General features: G+C 44.9%; 1 protein-coding gene across 4 annotated transcripts in view; it reads right to left on the minus strand.

Annotated features, from left to right (window-relative positions):
* fndc4a (fibronectin type III domain containing 4a) overlaps positions 1–18,739 on the minus strand; it is a 91,229-nt gene that overhangs the window by 57,811 nt on the left and 14,679 nt on the right. For all 4 annotated transcript variants that reach the window (XM_052524582.1, XM_052524581.1, XM_052524584.1 and 1 more), the window contains exon 2: positions 1,212–1,327. In XM_052524582.1, the coding sequence (XP_052380542.1) occupies positions 1,212–1,327 (116 nt within the window). The remainder of the gene's footprint in view (positions 1–1,211; positions 1,328–18,739) is intronic.

The following is an 18,739-nucleotide window of genomic DNA, read 5'->3' on the forward strand; positions in this document are numbered from 1 at the left end:
GTATCCCCCCCTAACACATCAGATATTTCCGGTATCAGTATCCCCCTAACACATCAGATATTTAGCACGGTATCAGTATCCCCCCTAACACATCAGATATTTAGCACGGTATCAGTATCCCACCTAACACATCAGATATTTAGCACGGTATCAGTATCCCCCCAAACACATCAGATATTTAGCACGGTATCAGTATCCCCCCTAACACATCAGATATTTAGCACGGTATCAGTATCCCCCTAACACATCAGATATTTAGCACGGTATCAGTATCCCCCAAACACATCAGATATTTAGCACGGTATCAGTATCCCACCTAACACATCAGATATTTAGCACGGTATCAGTATCCCCCCAAACACATCAGATATTAAGCACGGTATCAGTATCCCACCTAACACATCAGATATTTAGCACGGTATCAGTATCCCACCTAACACATCAGATATTTAGCACGGTATCAGTATCCCACCTAACACATCAGATATTTATCCCCCTAACACATCAGATATTTAGCACGGTATCAGTATCCCACCTAACACATCAGATATTTAGCACGGTATCAGTATCCCACCTAACACATCAGATATTTAGCACAGTATCCCCCTAACACATCAGATATCAGTATCCCCCTAACACATCAGATATTTAGCACGATATCAGTATCCCACCTAACACATCAGATATTTAGCACGGTATCAGTATCCCACCTAACACATCAGATATTTAGCACGATATCAGTATCCCACCTAACACATATACAACAATGACATTTACTGAATAAACACCGTAAGAGTGGAATCCACTCAGCAGACTAACCCTATACCAAGATGTAAACACACCCATTTAATGTGTAGATTTTGTCAACAGGAATGTAATCTCTGGTGGACAAACTACAATTACCGATACTGTAGATTATTTTGTGATACAACGGGACGAGTGAGAGAATGAACAACATTAGTTCTGGTTATTTGGGCAAATCACCATTTCTCAGGTGTTAGAGTCTTTCGAATTTCGGGAAAGGGGAGGGCCCATAGACTTGTCCTTAACTTGCAAAGAGAGAGGGTGGTGCTCCTTCGTTCTCTTCTCTTACCGCCTTTGACCAATTGTGCAATACTTTATTCTGGGTTAAATGGGATGAACAAGGAATGAAAGGAGCCAATAATTGTGGGTGAGTAATTAGGATACATAATAACTCTAGAACACATCACCTGCTGTGAGATGGAGAAGCCGATGATGATGTCACCCTCAGGTACCTCCCAGGAGACGGTGGCAGAGTCGGCCCTCAGGTGCATCACAGAAACGTTGACGGGAGCAGGAGGGCGGTCTGAGGAGCGAGAAACAAGACCATACAAATAACAACTAAGGAAATACAGAACAATAGAAAAATGTAATACAATTGAACAGAGTCACAAGACGGGGACAGAATAGGGAGGGAAAGTTAGGGAAGTAAAGGGTGAGTTAGGGTGAGTAACAAGTCTCTCAAATTGAACGATTCAATCATTTGTATCGAAGGTGGTGAACCTTCGGCCTCCTGTGCACCACAAGAATGTGTTAGGCCTCTTAGCTTCAGAATGTGTTAGACCGCTTAGCTTCAGAATGTGTTAGGCCTCTTAGCTTCAGAATGTGTTAGGCCTCTTAGCTTCAGAATGTGTTAGGCCTCTTAGCTTCAGAATGTGTTAGGCCACTTAGCTTCAGAATGTGTTAGGCCTCTTAGCTTCAGAATGTGTTAGGCCACTTAGCTTCAGAATGTGTTAGGCCTCTTAGCTTCAGAATGTGTTAGGCCACTTAGCTTCAGAATGTGTTAGGCCTCTTAGCTTCAGAATGTGTTAGACCGCTTAGCTTCAGAATGTGTTCGACCACTTAGCTTCAGAATGTGTTAGACCGCTTAGCTTCAGAATGTGTTAGACCGCTTAGCTTCAGAATGTGTTAGACCACTTAGCTTCAGAATGTGTTAGACCACTTAGCTTCAGAATGTGTTAGACCACTTAGCTTCAGAATGTGTTAGACCGCTTAGCTTCAGAATGTGTTAGACCGCTTAGCTTCAGAATGTGTTAGGCCACTTAGCTTCAGAATGTGTTAGGCCACTTAGCTTCAGAATGTGTTAGACCGCTTAGCTTCAGAATGTGTTAGGCCACTTAGCTTCAGAATGTGTTAGACCGCTTAGCTTCAGAATGTGTTAGGCCTCTTAGCTTCAGAATGTGTTAGGCCACTTAGCTTCAGAATGTGTTAGGCCACTTAGCTTCAGAATGTGTTAGGCCACTTAGCTTCAGAATGTGTTAGACCGCTTAGCTTCAGAATGTGTTAGGCCACTTAGCTTCAGAATGTGTTAGACCGCTTAGCTTCAGAATGTGTTAGGCCACTTAGCTTCAGAATGTGTTAGACCACTTAGCTTCAGAATGTGTTAGACCACTTAGCTTCAGAATGTGTTAGACCACTTAGCTTCAGAATGTGTTAGGCCACTTAGCTTCAGAATGTGTTAGACCACTTAGCTTCAGAATGTGTTAGACCACTTAGCTTCAGAATGTGTTAGACCACTTAGCTTCAGAATGTGTTAGACCACTTAGCTTCAGAATGTGTTAGACCACTTAGCTTCAGAATGTGTTAGACCACTTAGCTTCAGAATGTGTTAGACCACTTAGCTTCAGAATGTGTTAGACCACTTAGCTTCAGAATGTGTTAGACCACTTAGCTTCAGTATGTGTTAGGCCACTTAGCTTCAGAATGTGTTAGACCGCTTACCTTCAGAATATGTTAGACCACTTAGCTTCAGAATGTGTTAGACCACTTAGCTTCAGAATGTGTTAGACCGCTTACCTTCAGAATATGTTAGACCACTTAGCTTCAGAATGTGTTAGACCACTTAGCTTCAGAATGTGTTAGGCCACTTAGCTTCAGAATGTGTTAGGCCACTTAGCTTTAGCTTCAGAATGTGTTAGACAGCTTAGCTTCAGAATGTGTTAGACCACTTAGCTTCAGAATGTGTTAGACCACTTAGCTTCAGAATGTGTTAGACCACTTAGCTTCAGAATGTGTTAGACCACTTAACTTAGCTTCAGAATGTGTTAGACCACTTAGCTTCAGAATGTGTTAGACCACTTAGCTTCAGAATGTGTTAGACCACTTAACTTAGCTTCAGAATGTGTTAGACCACTTAGCTTCAGAATGTGTTAGACCACTTAGCTTCAGAATGTGTTTTCGACCACTTAGCTTCAGAATGTGTTAGACAGCTTAGCTTCTAAATCTTCAGGTCTCAGGCATGTTTACTGAATTCACCACACTCTAATTACATTCACCACACTCTATAATCTACTCACCATATTCTCTAACCTATTCACCATATCCTTTATTCTACTCACCATATTCTCTATTCTATTCACCAAACTCTAACCCATTCACTTGAATGTTTTTGTCAGTATTATTGTACTTGGAACAGGGAAAGCAGAATGCTTCTCTCCCCTTTACTCTCTGGCTGAATGTATATATCTAAATCAACACAGAATGTTCCATTCATCACACAGTACAACCCCCTCCATCCTTTTAGGACGTGATTCTCAGCCACGTCTACTGCCCTATTGCTCCAGCCATTACAATGTATTTCACCGGTGGAAGGAAAATAGTTTGTTGTGTCACCTACTCCCTTTGCTCCTAACAACAAGATGGTTTCCTGCCAAGAAAGCTCTCCAATCTGGCACCCAGTCTGTGTGTCATAGAGCTCTGGTCTAAAGTAGTGCACTATATAGGGAATAGGGTGCCATAGAGCTCTGGTCTAAAGTAGTGCACTATATAGGGAATAGGGTGCCATAGGACTCTGGTCTAAAGTAGTGCACTATATAGGGAATAGGGTGCCATAGGACTCTGGTCTAAAGTAGTGCACTATATAGGGAATAGGGTGCCATAGAGCTCTGGTCTAAAGTAGTGCACTATATAGGGAATAGGGTGCAATAGGGCTATGGTCTAAAGTAGTGCACTATATAGGGAATAGGGTGCCATAGGGCCCTGGTCTAAAGTAGTACACTATGGGGAGCACGTGATGCCGCGGAGCTGAGCAGACGTTGACAAACCGAGCTCTTCAAAGTTATTCCATTATTACCCAAATAACAACGTTGAAACAATATTCGAACATCGGCTGACAAATTGTCAAGTACTTACCTTCCCAAAGAGTCATGGACCTCCGACCGAGAGGCAAGAAGGACGACCAAAACGTCATTGATTCCCAAGATAACGATAATGCTACAGCTAGCAAGATTAGCATTAGCCCTCATAACTCAGACGACAGTTCCAGACTGCTGCTCGACAGTTCCAGACATGCTGGCTACTCTCCTCCGGGAAATTCAGGATGGCAACAAAGGTCTTTCTCTGAAAAGTTGATAAGAAACCGTCTGAACTCCATTCTTCCATTGACGACCTGAAATCCTCCATGAATGATTTCCTTTTGAGAACGACTGAGGCAGAGTTAGCACGTTAGCACGGTTGAAGATACCGCCACTCGACATGACCAGGTTCTGATAGAGCTGCAGAAGGACAATGGCTACTTCAAAAACAAGGTGGACCAGATGGAGAACCAGAACAGACGTAATAATATAAGTGTGGTGGGATTGAAAGAGGACAGCGAGGGCCGTGGCCCGGTCCGTTTCCTCACTCAATGGATCCCGGAGGTCCTAGGCATAATCAACTTCACCAAGCCGCTGGAAATCAAACGCGCCCACAGAACATCAGTGTCGAAACCCCGGCCAGACGGGGTTCCTCCGTTTCCAGGACAGAGAGAAGATACTGCAAACTCACAAGAGCCAAAGGGGACATCACCATCGATGGCAAGAGGGTCAGCCTTTTCCCGGATACGAGCGTGGAACGGTTCAGACCTGCCGCCAGAGCACTGAAGGAGAAGAACATCACCGGCTACCTCATCCACTCTGCGTGGATGAAAGTTCAGTACTAAGGCCGAAGCTTCAACACTCCGTGCTGTCCTGGGACTGAACTGCTGATATCATCTTGGAATTTGGATCCGATTACCCCGCTATACGGTCGCTATAATTGATTTGTACATTTTCAACTAACCATTCCCCCCAGGCTCTATTACATTTACAGAAGAGTATATTTTGGTTTAGTCAATATCCAGTGGGCGAAGCAAATTAGTGGGCTTAGGCCCACCGCTTTCCCCCCATTTATGTCTCTCCTCTCCTGAAAAGAGACCCTTACTGTGGCAGCCCTTACTGTGGGCAGCCCTTACTGTGGCAGCCCTTACTGGGGCAGCCCTTACTGGGGCAGCCCTTACTGTGGGCAGCCCTTACTGGGGCAGCCCTTACTGGGGCAGCCCTTACTGTGGGCAGCCCTTACTGTGGCAGCCCTTACTGGGGCAGCCCTTACTGTGGCAGCCCTTACTGGGGCAGCCCTTACTGTGGGCAGCCCTTACTGTGGCAGCCCTTACTGGGGCAGCCCTTACTGTGGCAGCCCTTACTGGGGCAGCCCTTACTGTGGGCAGCCCTTCCTGTGGCAGCCCTTACTGGGGCAGCCCTTACTGGGGGCAGCCCTTACTGTGGCAGCCCTTACTGTGGCAGCCCTTACTGTGACAGCCCTTACTGTGGCAGCCCTTACTGGGGCAGCCCTTACTGTGGCAGCCCTTACTGGGGCAGCCCTTACTGTGGCAGCCCTTACTGTGGCAGCCCTTACTGGGACAGCCCTTACTGTGGCAGCCCTTACTGTGGCAGCCCTTACTGGGGCAGCCCTTACTGGGGCAGCCCTTACTGGGGCAGCCCTTACTGGGGCAGCCCTTACTGTGGGCAGCCCTTACTGGGGCAGCCCTTACTGTGGGCAGCCCTTACTGGGGCAGCCCTTACTGTGGGCAGCCCTTACTGGGACAGCCCTTACTGGGGCAGCCCTTACTGGGACAGCCCTTACTGTGGGCAGCCCTTACTGTGGGCAGCCCTTACTGTGGCAGCCCTTACTGGGGCAGCCCTTACTGTGGCAGCCCTTACTGGGGCAGCCCTTACTGGGACAGCCCTTACTGGGGCAGCCCTTACTGGGACAGCCCTTACTGGGGCAGCCCTTACTGGGACAGCCCTTACTGTGGGCAGCCCTTACTGTGGCAGCCCTTACTGGGGCAGCCCTTACTGTGGCAGCCCTTACTGTGGCAGCCCTTACTGGGGCAGCCCTTACTGGGGCAGCCCTTACTGGGGCAGCCCTTACTGTGGGCAGCCCTTACTGGGGCAGCCCTTACTGTGGGCAGCCCTTACTGGGGCAGCCCTTACTGGGGCAGCCCTTACTGTGGGCAGCCCTTACTGGGGCAGCCCTTACTGTGGGCAGCCCTTACTGGGGCAACTCTTACTGTGGGCAGCCCTTACTGGGGCAACTCTTACTGGGGCAACTCTTACTGGGGCAGCCCTTACTATGGGCAGTAAATATTCAGCCATAAATGTCTATTCACAACGTTTGTTTTCAATTTAGAGAGCTCGCAGGTTTTTGTTTACGCCAAGGTTTCGCTAGTAAGAGCAAGATGGAAAGCGAGCAACAACGTATCTCTACAAGTGTATTCATGTTTGAGTGTTGGGATTGTTGTTTTAGTCCGACAAACGGGGTGGGTGTTTTGTTTTCCTATGTTTATTGTTTTGTTTTGTTTTGTTTCCTTCCTAAAGAGACACATTGGTTACTTCAGTGTTCAAACTAAAGTTGAATCATTTCCTGACTAGTTACATATGAGAGATTTCCATTCGGTTACCTATTTGAAACCCAACCCTATGCTCAATCCTCTAAAATATGTCACATTCAACGTAAAAGGTCTTAACATCCCGATTAAGAGGAAAAGAGTCTATATACATACCTTAAGAAATTAAAGGCTGACATTGTGTTTTTACAAGAAATGCATCTTACAGCCAGTGAACACAAGAAATTGAAGAGGGAATGGGTAGGACAAGTTTTTGCATCCTATTTTAACTCCAAAGCAAGAGGAAGTGCAATTTTGATAAGTAGACACATCCCCTTCTGCGTCAACAACACCATCTCTGATCCCTCTGGCAGGTTTGTTTTGGTGCAGGGGAATATGTTTTCAGAGTCAACAACACCATCTCTGATCCCTCTGGCAGGTTTGTTTTGGTGCAGGGGAATATGTTTTCAGAGTCAACAACACCATCTCTGATCCCTCTGGCAGGTTTGTTTTGGTGAAGGGGCATATGTTTTCAGAGTCAACAACACCATCTCTGATCCCTCTGGCAGGTTTGTTTTGGTGCAGGGGAATATGTTTTCAGAGTCAACAACACCATCTCTGATCCCTCTGGCAGGGTTGTTTTGGTGCAGGGGCATATGTTTTCAGAGTCAACAACACCATCTCTGATCCCTCTGGCAGGTTTGTTTTGGTGCAGGGGCATATGTTTTCAGAGTCTTGGACCCTATTGAATATTTATGCTCCCAACTTCGATGACCATATGTTTATTCAGAATTTCAGAATGTCTTCCTTCAGGTCGCTCAAGCACCACCAGGATGGCTACTGGTTGGAGGAGATTTGAATTTTTGTTTAGATACAGTTCCTGATAGGTCCTCTGATAAACCCTCACTTCTTACCAAAGCCGGCAAGCTCACCATGCCATTCATGAAAGATCTTAATTTACTAGACATCTGGAGACAGTTGAAACCCACAGGATTACTCTTTTCATTCACACCCACACACATAGATAACTTCTTACTATTGATCCAACTGTTTCATAGAGTGTTAGATGTCGAGTATCTCCCCAGATTGGTTAGTGACCATTCTCCTCTGGTATTATCAATCTCCATTCCTACCAAGGTAAATGGAGCATATAGATGGAGACTAAATTCTACACTTCCCAATCAAGCGATGATCTATCAGAGATCGACTCCTTTCTCTCCTCTCTCAACCTCCCATGCCTGTCAGAGGAAGACAGAGAGCGCCTGAGTGAACAGTTCCTGAATTGTTGGAGGCCATTAAATCCTTACCTTCTAATAAATCTCCTGGGGAGGATGGCTTCCCTCCAGAGGTATATAAAGAATTTAGGGAGCTGTTGGTCCCCTACCTTATGGAGGTACTTAAAAAAGCTGGGAAAGGCAACTGCTTTCCAGAGTCTTTCTCTCAAACAGTGATTCCTGTAATCCACAGGAAAGGGAAAACCCGCTAAAGTGCGCCTCCTACAGACCAATCTCTCTCCTTAACACAAATCGTAAACTGGTCACCAAGATGCTGTCTAAGAGACTGGAGTCATGTCTTCTCCTGTTGGTCAATCCAGATCAGACTGGTTTCATAATTAATAGATTGTCCTCCAATAATCTCAGAAGGTTCTTTGATATAATTCACCTTGCTCACAAAAACAAAATACCTAGTGTCGCAGTCTCCCTCGATGCTGAAAAGGCCTTTGATAGGGTTGAATGGCCATACGCCTTTCGCGTCTTGGAAAAAGTTTGGTTTAGGTACCGTGTTTGTAAATTTGATAAAATCACTCTACAAATCTCCTAAAGCTAGGATTGCTACCAATGGGATTACTTCATCTTCTTTCCCTCTCTATAGGGGGAACAGACAAGGTTGCCCAATTAGCCCCCACCATCGAACCGTTGGCTGAGGCTATTGGAACGTGCCCTGACATACATGCCTTTGAGGTGGGCCCCCATACCAATAAGACAACCTTGTCTTATTCCTAACAAACCCAGAACATTCCCTCTCTCACTTGCAGATCCTACTACAGTGTTATAGTTCTTTCTCTGGATATAAGGTCAATTTTGATAAAAGCGAAATCTTACTGTTGTCTGTCTTTGACCATCATACCATCAAGCACAAGTTTCCTTTTAGATGGTCGCCTATGGGCTTCACATATTTGGGCATAATGGTGGATGGTAATCTGAACAACCTCTATAAACTCAATCTGGCCAGTTTGTTGCAAAAGGTGGAGGTTGACCTTTGTAAATGGATGGACTTACCTCTCTCTCTACTGGGTAGAATAAATGTAATTAAAATGAATGTCCTGCCCAGATATCTATATTTGTTTCAATCTCTCCCTATCCCTCCTATGTTTTTCCAGAATAGTAACTTTAGACCATGGTCAGATAAGGGGATCACTCTTCTGGAACATTGTTACGAGAAGGGAGTTCTTATGTCTTTTGATCAGCTGAAACAGAAATACCACTTGCCTAACAGGGACTTATTTAGCTACCTACAGCTATGAAACTTTATTAGGGTGACTCTCAAGGGACAATGGAACCTACCTAAGATGTCACCTATTGAACAACTCTGCCACGCAGACCAACCACTGTTCAAGACCATTTCCCGTGTTTACAATGCTCTTATGTCAGGACTAACACTGCCTGGGCTAGGTAAACCCCGACATAGATGGGAGAGAGATCTGGGTATTGATCTTGATGAGGATCTATGGAGTGACTTATGCAGGGATGGGGTTACATCCACATTGAACTCCAGATACAGACCGATCCAGTTTAATTTCCTCCATCAGCTCTATATCACCCCATCTAGACTGCGCAGGTTCAACCCAGATATCTCCTCCCTATGTTTTAGATGTGGCTCAGGAACATTCCTCCATCAGCTCTATATCACCCCATCTAGACTGCACAGGTTCAACCCAGATATCTCCTCCCTATGTTTAAGATGTGGCTCAGATGAAGGAACATTCCTCCATTCCACTTGGCAGTGTTCAAAACTCCACGGTTTCTGCCAGGGAACTAAGGACCAGGGAACTAAGGACCAGGGAACTAAGGACCAGGGAACTAAGGACCAGGGAACTAAGACCAGGGAACTAAGGACCAGGGAACCAAGCTGATTAAGGAGTGGAACTAAGGACCAGGGAACTAAGGACCAGGGAACCAAGCTGATTAAGGAGTGGAACTAAGGACCAGGGAACTAAGGACCAGGGAACTAAGGACCAGGGAACTAAGGACTAGGGAACTAAGGACCAGGGAACCAAGCTGATTAAGGAGAGGAACTAAGGACCAGGGAACTAAGACCAGGGAACTAAGGACCAGGGAACTAAGGACCAGGGAACCAAGCTGATTAAGGAGAGGAACTAAGACCAGGGAACCAAGCTAAACGTTATATCCTTATTGTCTGAATGTAATACTTGATGGTTTGCAGACGTCCCTTGGAACAGGGATTGGAACTGACTCCTCCCCCTATAGTTTCTGTGGAACCTTCCTTCAGTCAGTTGATTTTGAGTTTATGTACATTTTGTTCCTGCACATTAGATCTGACTTCTTTTTTTTAATGTTAAGACTTTATAAGACAGTCCTTTGTAAGACAGTCCTTTATAATAAGACAGTCCTTTGTAAGACAGTCCTTTATAATAAGACAGTCCTTTGTAAGACAGTCCTTTATAATAAGACAGTCCTTTGTAAGACAGTCCTTTATAATAAGACAGTCCTTTGTAAGACAGTCCTTTATAACAAGACAGTCCTTTGTAAGACAGTCCTTTATAACAAGACAGTCCTTTGTAAGACAGTCCTTTATAACAAGACAGTCCTTTGTAAGACAGTCCTTTATAATAAGACAGTCCTTTGTAAGACAGTCCTTTATAAGACAGTCCTTTGTGAGACAGTCCTTTATAATAAGACAGTCCTTTATAATAAGACAGTCCTTTGTGAGACAGTCCTTTGTGAGACAGTCCTTTATAATAAGACTGTCCTTTATAATAAGACAGTCCTTTATAAGAGAGTCCTTTATAATAAGACAGTCCTTTGTGAGACAGTCCTTTATAAGACAGTCCTTTGTGAGACAGTCCTTTATAAGACAGTCCTTTATAATAAGACAGTCCTTTATAAGACAGTCCTTTGTAAGACAGTCCTTTATAATAAGACAGTCCTTTATAATAAGACAGTCCTTTATAATAAGACAGTCCTTTATAAGAGAGTCCTTTATAATAAGACAGTCCTTTGTGAGACAGTCCTTTATAAGACAGTCCTTTATAAGACAGTCCTTTATAATAAGGCAGTCCTTTATAAGACAGTCCTTTGTGAGATAGTCCTTTGTGAGACAGTCCTTTATAAGACAGTCCTTTATAAGACAGTCCTTTGTAAGACAGTCCTTTATAATAAGACAGTCCTTTGTGAGACAGTCCGTTATCATAAGACAGTCCTTTATAATAAGACAGTCCTTTGTGAGACAGTCCTTTATAATAAGACAGTCCTTTGTAAGACAGTCCTTTATAATAAGACAGTCCTTTGTGAGACAGTCCTTTATAAGACAGTCCTTTATAATAAGACAGTCCTTTATAAGACAGTCCTTTGTAAGACAGTCCTTTATAAGACAGTCCTTTATAAGACAGTCCTTTATAATAAGACAGTCCTTTGTGAGACAGTCCTTTATAAGACAGTCCTTTATAAGACAGTCCTTTATAATAAGACAGTCCTTTATAAGACAGTCCTTTGTGAGATAGTCCTTTGTGAGACAGTCCTTTATAAGACAGTCCTTTGTGAGACAGTCCTTTATAAGACAGTCCTTTATAAGACAGTCCTTTGTAAGACAGTCCTTTATAATAAGACAGTCCTTTGTGAGACAGTCCGTTATCATAAGACAGTCCTTTATAATAAGACAGTCCTTTGTGAGACAGTCCTTTATAATAAGACAGTCCTTTGTAAGACAGTCCTTTATAATAAGACAGTCCTTTGTGAGACAGTCCTTTATAAGACAGTCCTTTATAATAAGACAGTCCTTTATAAGACAGTCCTTTGTAAGACAGTCCTTTATAAGACAGTCCTTTATAAGACAGTCCTTTATAATAAGACAGTCCTTTATAATAAGACAGTCCTTTGTAATATTTTAAAGCACTTTGGTTTATTTCCATTGTCATCATTTGTATTTTTGAAGTTTTGAGAAATAAAACCCTTGTTTGTTTGCACCCTACTCAGTTATCTCTCGTTGCATGCTTGGTCATCCCTGACAGTTAGTAAATGATAAATGTGTCTACTCTGGTCTTGGCACGTGCTCTCCAGCCAACAGCCAACAGCTCACAGATCCCAGTGTGTGTTGGCTCATCTACATGATGACATTATTATTTGTGTTTGTCAAACGGCAGCCAAGCATCAATCATCATGTCACTAGAATCAGACCCTCGATATTTATTGGAAAGGAGCATCAAGCTCATCACAGTGCACTTTCACCAGCCTGTGAAGTTCATCATCATTTATTTAATCTGTAGTCTAATAAACTGCATGCCTTTCCCGAGTCGTAGTGGGAGGACCACACTGATGGAAACTGCCTGTTTCCATCAGAGCTGTTGTGATTTTTTTATACAGTATTACTTTACTCACATAAAAATTGTTTTTTTGGAAAAGGGGTTAGTAACACAATGTTATCACTAGCCATGCTTTACCAACTGAGCTACAGAGAACCACACAGAGTTACAGAGAACCACACAGAGTTACAGAGAACCACACAGTTACAGAGAACCACACTGAGTTACAGAGAACCACACAGAGTTACAGAGAACCACACAGAATTACAGAGAACCACACAGAGATACAGAGAACCACACTGAGTTACAGAGTTACAGAGAACCACACAGAGTTACAGAGAACCACACAGAGTTACAGAGAACCACACAGAGTTACAGAGAACCACACAGAGTTACAGAGAACCACACAGTTACAGAGAACCACACTGAGTTACAGAGAACCACACAGAGTTACAGAGAACCACACAGAGTTACAGAGAACCACACAGTTACAGAGAACCACACAGAGTTACAGAGAACCACACAGTTACAGAGAACCACACTGAGTTACAGAGAACCACACTGAGTTACAGAGAACCACACAGAGTTACAGAGAACCACACAGAGTTACAGAGAACCACACAGAGTTACAGAGTTACAGAGAACCACACAGAGTTACAGAGAACCACACAGTTACAGAGAACCACACAGAGTTACAGAGTTACAGAGAACCACACTGAGTTACAGAGAACCACACAGAGTTACAGAGAACCACACAGTTACAGAGAACCACACTGAGTTACAGAGAACCACACAGAGTTACAGAGAACCACACAGAATTACAGAGAACCACACAGAGATACAGAGAACCACACTGAGTTACAGAGTTACAGAGAACCACACAGAGTTACAGAGAACCACACAGAGTTACAGAGAACCACACAGAGTTACAGAGTTACAGAGAACCACACTGAGTTACAGAGAACCACACAGAGATACAGAGAACCACACAGAGTTACAGAGAACCACACAGAGTTACAGAGAACCACACAGAGTTACAGAGAACCACACAGAGTTACAGAGAACCACACAGAGTTACAGAGAACCACACAGAGTTACAGAGTTACAGAGAACCACACTGAGTTACAGAGAACCACACTGAGTTACAGAGAACCACACTGAGTTACAGAGAACCACACAGAGTTACAGAGAACCACACAGAGTTACAGAGTTACAGAGAACCACACTGAGTTACAGAGAACCACACAGAGATACAGAGAACCACACAGAGTTACAGAGAACCACACTGAGTTACAGAGAACCACACTGAGTTACTAAGAACCACACAGAGTTACAGAGAACCACACTGAGTTACAGAGAACCACACAGAGTTACTAAGAACCACACAGAGTTACAGAGAACCACACAGAGTTACAGAGAACCAAACAGAGTTACAGAGAACCACACTGAGTTACAGAGAACCACACAGAGATACAGTCCATATAAGGAAATCAGTCAATTGAAATAAATTCATTTGGTTCTAATCTATGGATTTCACATGACTGGGCAGAGGCGCAGCCCCGGTTGGGCCTGGGAGGGCATTAGCCCCCCACTTGGGAACCAGGTCCAGCCAATCAGATTTAGTTTTAACGTTCAGGGTGATGGATGGTCTCTGTAACGTTGACAAAGATTTTTTTGTTAAACATTTGGATGCAGCTAGGGTCAGTCTGTTATATCTGGAGTATTTCTCCTGTCTTATCCGGTGTCCTGTGTGAATTTAAGTATGCTCTCTCTAATTCTCTCTTTCTCTCTTTCTTTCTCTCTCTTGGAGGACCTGAGCCCTGAGACCATGCCTCAGGACTACCTAGCCTGATAACTGCTTGCTGTCCCCAGTCCACCTGGCCGTGCTGCTACTCCAGTTTCAACTGTTCTGCCTGCGGCTTGGGAACCCTGACCTGTTCACAGGGAGTGCTACCTGCTGTTTTTGACTCTCTCTCTCTCTACCGCACCTGCTGTCTCTGTAACTCTGAATGATCGGCTATGAAAAGCCAACTGACATTTACTCCTGAGGTGCTGACCTGTTGCCCTCGACAACCACTGTGATTATTATTATTGAACCATGCTGGTTCTCTATGAACGTTTGAAGATCTTGGCCATGTTCTGGTATAATCTCCACCCGGCACAGCCAGAAGAGGACTGGCCACCCCTCATAGCCTGGTTCCTCTCCACCCAGTACAGCCAGAAGAGGACTGAACACCGGCCATAGCCTGGTTCCTCTCTACCCTGTCACAGCCAGAAGAGGACTGGCCACCCCTCAGAGCCTGGTTCCTCTCTACCCTGTCACAGCCAGAAGAGGACTGACCACCCCTCATAGCCTGGTTCCTCTCTACCCTGTCACAGCCAGAAGAGGACTGGCCACCCCTCATAGCCTGGTTCCTCTCCACCCTGTCACAGCCAGAAGAGGACTGACCACCCCTCATAGCCTGGTTCCTCTCTACCCTGTCACAGCCAGAAGAGGACTGACCACCCCTCATAGCCTGGTTCCTCTCTACCCTGTCACAGTCAGAAGAGGACTGGCCACCCCACATAGCCTGGTTCCTCTCTACCCTGTCACAGCCAGAAGAGGACTGGCCACCCCTCATAGCCTGGTTCCTCTCTACCCTGTCACAGCCAGAAGAGGACTGACCATCCCTCATAGCCTGGTTCCTCTCTACCCTGTCACAGCCAGAAGAGGACTGACCACCCCTCATAGCCTGGTTCCTCTCCACCCTGTCACAGCCAGAAGAGGACTGACCACCCCTCATAGCCTGGTTCCTCTCTACCCAGTACAGTCAGTAGAGGACTGGCCACCCCTCATAGCCTGGTTCCTCTCTACCCAGTACAGTCAGTAGAGGACTGGCCACCCCTCATAGCCTGGTTCCTCTCTACCCAGTACAGCCAGTAGAGGACTGGCCACCCCTCATAGCCTGGTTCCTCTCTACCCAGTACAGTCAGTAGAGGACTGGCCACCCCTCATAGCCTGGCTCCTCTCTACCCAGTACAGTCAGTAGAGGACTGGCCACCCCTCATAGCCTGGCTCCTCTCTACCCAGTACAGTCAGTAGAGGACTGGCCACCCCTCATAGCCTGGCTCCTCTCTACCCAGTACAGTCAGTAGAGGACTGGCCACCCCTCATAGCCTGGCTCCTCTCTACCCAGTACAGTCAGTAGAGGACTGGCCACCCCTCATAGCCTGGCTCCTCTCTACCCAGTACAGCCAGAAGAGGACTGGCCACCCCTCATAGCCTGGTTCCTCTCGACCCTGTCACAGCCAGAAGAGGACTGGCCACCCCTCATAGCCTGGTTCCTCTCTACCCAGTACAGTCAGTAGAGGACTGGCCACCCCTCATAGCCTGGCTCCTCTCTACCCAGTACAGTCAGTAGTGGACTGGCCACCCCTCATAGCCTGGTTCCTCTCTACCCAGTACAGTCAGTAGAGGACTGGCCACCCCTCATAGCCTGGTTCCTCTCCACCCTGTCACAGCCAGAAGAGGACTGGCCACCCCTCATAGCCTGGTTCCTCTCCACCCAGTACAGTCAGTAGAGGACTGGTCACTCCTCATAGCCTGGTTCCTCTCTACCCAGTACAGTCAGTAGAGGACTGGCCACCCCTCATAGCCTGGTTCCTCTCTACCCAGTACAATCAGTAGAGGACTGGTCACCCCTCATAGCCTGGTTCCTTGGAGCTGAAGTTTTTTCCAAGCCACCATGCTTCTACATCTGCATCGCTTTCTGTTTAGGGCTTTAGACTGGGTTTCTGTAAATAGCACTTTGTGACATCAGCTGATGTAAGAAACGGTGCCTTATTAATTGATTTGATTTGATTTGATTGAAGAGCCGGATCCTTTTTGTTTGTGAAACGGCAGTCAAGCGTCGCTTATCATCTCACCAGGATCAGACCCTCAATATGGGGGCGGCAGCGTAGCCTAGTGGTTAGAGCGTTGGACTAGTAACCGGAAGGTTGTGAGTTCAAATCCCCTACCTGTCGTTCTGCCCCTGAACAGGCAGTTAACCCCACTGTTCCCAGGCCGTCATTGAAAATAAGAATGTGTTCTTAACTGACTTGCCTAGTAAAATAAAGGTAAAAAAAAAAAAAAAAAAAAAATTCATTGGAAAGGAGCTCATCACTGTGCACATTCACCGCCCTGTGAAGTTCCATCATCAGTTATTGAATCGAGTCGCAGTGGGAACCACACAACATGGCATGTTGTGTTGATGTCATGTTGTGTTGCTACCATGTTGTGTTGATGTCATGTTGTGTTGCTACCATGTTGTGTTGCTACCATGTTGTGTTGATGTCATGTTGTGTTGCTACCATGTTGTGTTGCTACCATGTTGTGTTGATGTCATGTTGTGTTGCTACCATGTTGTGTTGATGTCATGTTGTGTTGCTACCATGTTGTGTTGATGTCATGTTGTGTTGCTACCATGTTGTGTTGCTACCATGTTGTGTTGATGTCATGTTGTGTTGCTACCATGTTGTGTTGCTACCATGTTGTGTTGATGTCATGTTGTGTTGCTACCATGTTGTGTTGATGTCATGTTGTGTTGCTACCATGTTGTGTTGATGTCATGTTGTGTTGCTACCATGTTGTGTTGCTACCATGTTGTGTTGATGTCATGTTGTGTTGCTACCATGTTGTGTTGCTACCATGTTGTGTTGATGTCATGTTGTGTTGCTACCATGTTTGTGTTGCTACCATGTTGTGTTGATGTCATGTTGTGTTGATACCATGTTGTGTTGATGTCATGTTGTGTTGATACCATGTTGTGTTGATGTCATGTTGTGTTGCTACCATGTTTGTGTTGCTACCATGTTGTGCTGCTACCATGTTGTGCTGTTGTCATGTTGTTGTGTTGCTACCATGTTGTGCTGCTACCATGTTGTGTTGTTGTCATGTTGTTGTGTTGCTACCATGTTGTGCTGCTACCATGTTGTGCTGTTGTCATGTTGTTGTGTTGCTACCATGTTGTGCTGCTACCATGTTGTGTTGTTGTCATGTTGTTGTGTTGCTACCATGTTGTGTTGCTATCATGTTGTGTTGCTACCATGTTATGTTGCTACCATGTTGTGTTGATGTCATGTTGTGTTGATGTCATGTTGTGTTGCTACCATGTTTGTGTTGCTACCATGTTGTGTTGATGTCATGTTGTGTTGCTACCATGTTTGTGTTGCTACCATGTTGTGTTGATGTCATGTTGTGTTGATACCATGTTGTGTTGATGTCATGTTGTGTTGCTACCATGTTTGTGTTGCTACCATGTTGTGTTGATGTCATGTTGTGTTGATACCATGTTTGTGTTGCTACCATGTTGTGTTGATGTCATGTTGTGTTGATACCATGTTGTGTTGATGTCATGTTGTGTTGCTACCATGTTTGTGTTGCTACCATGTTGTGTTGATGTCATGTTGTGTTGATACCATGTTTGTGTTGCTACCATGTTGTGTTGATGTCATGTTGGGTTGATACCATGTTGTGTTGATGTCATTTTGTGTTGCTACCATGTTTGTGTTGCTACCATGTTGTGCTGCTACCATGTTGTGCTGTTGTCATGTTGTTGTGTTGCTACCATGTTGTGCTGCTACCATGTTGTGTTGTTGTCATGTTGTTGTGTTGCTACCATGTTGTGCTGCTACCATGTTGTGCTGTTGTCATGTTGTTGTGTTGCTACCATGTTGTGCTGCTACCATGTTGTGTTGTTGTCACGTTGTTGTGTTGCTACCATGTTGTGCTGCTACCATGTTGTGTTGTTGTCATGTTGTTGTGTTGCTACCATGTTGTGCTGCTACCATGTTTGGTTAATGTCATGTTGTGTTGCGACCATGTTTGTGTTGCTACCATGTTGTGTTGATGTCATGTTGTGTTGATACCATGTTTGTGTTGCTACCATGTTGTGTTGATGTCATGTTGTGTTGATACCATGTTGATGTCATGTTGTATTGCTACCATGTTTGTGTTGCTACCATGTTGTGTTGATGTCATGTTGTGTTGATACCATGTTTGTGTTGCTACCATGTTGTGTTGATGTCATGTTGTTGTGTTGCTATCATGTTGTGTTGTTACCATGTTGTGCTGCTACCATGTTGTGTTGTTGTCATGTTGTTGTGTTGCTACCATGTTGTGCTGCTACCACGTTGTGTTGTTGTCATGTTGTTGTGTTGCTACCATGTTGTGCTGCTACCATGTTGTGTTGTTGTCATGTTGTTGTGTTGCTACCATGTTGTACTGCTACCATATTGTGTTGTCTTAGGTCTCGCTTTATGTAGCATTGTGGTGTCTCTCTCGTTGTGATGTGTGTTGTGTCTTATAGTTTTATTTTGAATCCCAGCCTCCGTCCCCACAGGAGACCTTCTGCCTCTTGGAAGGCCGTCATTGTGAATATGAATTTATTCTTAACTGTCTTGCCTGGTTAAATAAAGGTTCAATAAATAAATATAAACTGTAATAGATAAAACATGTTTATGAATGCCATGGCCAATTTATCAGTGAGACTTCAGTAAAATTGCCACGTTCATGAATTCCTGCTGTGCATTCAAACAAC

This window comes from Oncorhynchus keta, chromosome 8 (genome assembly GCF_023373465.1).
Source record: "Oncorhynchus keta strain PuntledgeMale-10-30-2019 chromosome 8, Oket_V2, whole genome shotgun sequence".
Lineage (NCBI taxonomy): Eukaryota > Metazoa > Chordata > Actinopteri > Salmoniformes > Salmonidae > Oncorhynchus > Oncorhynchus keta.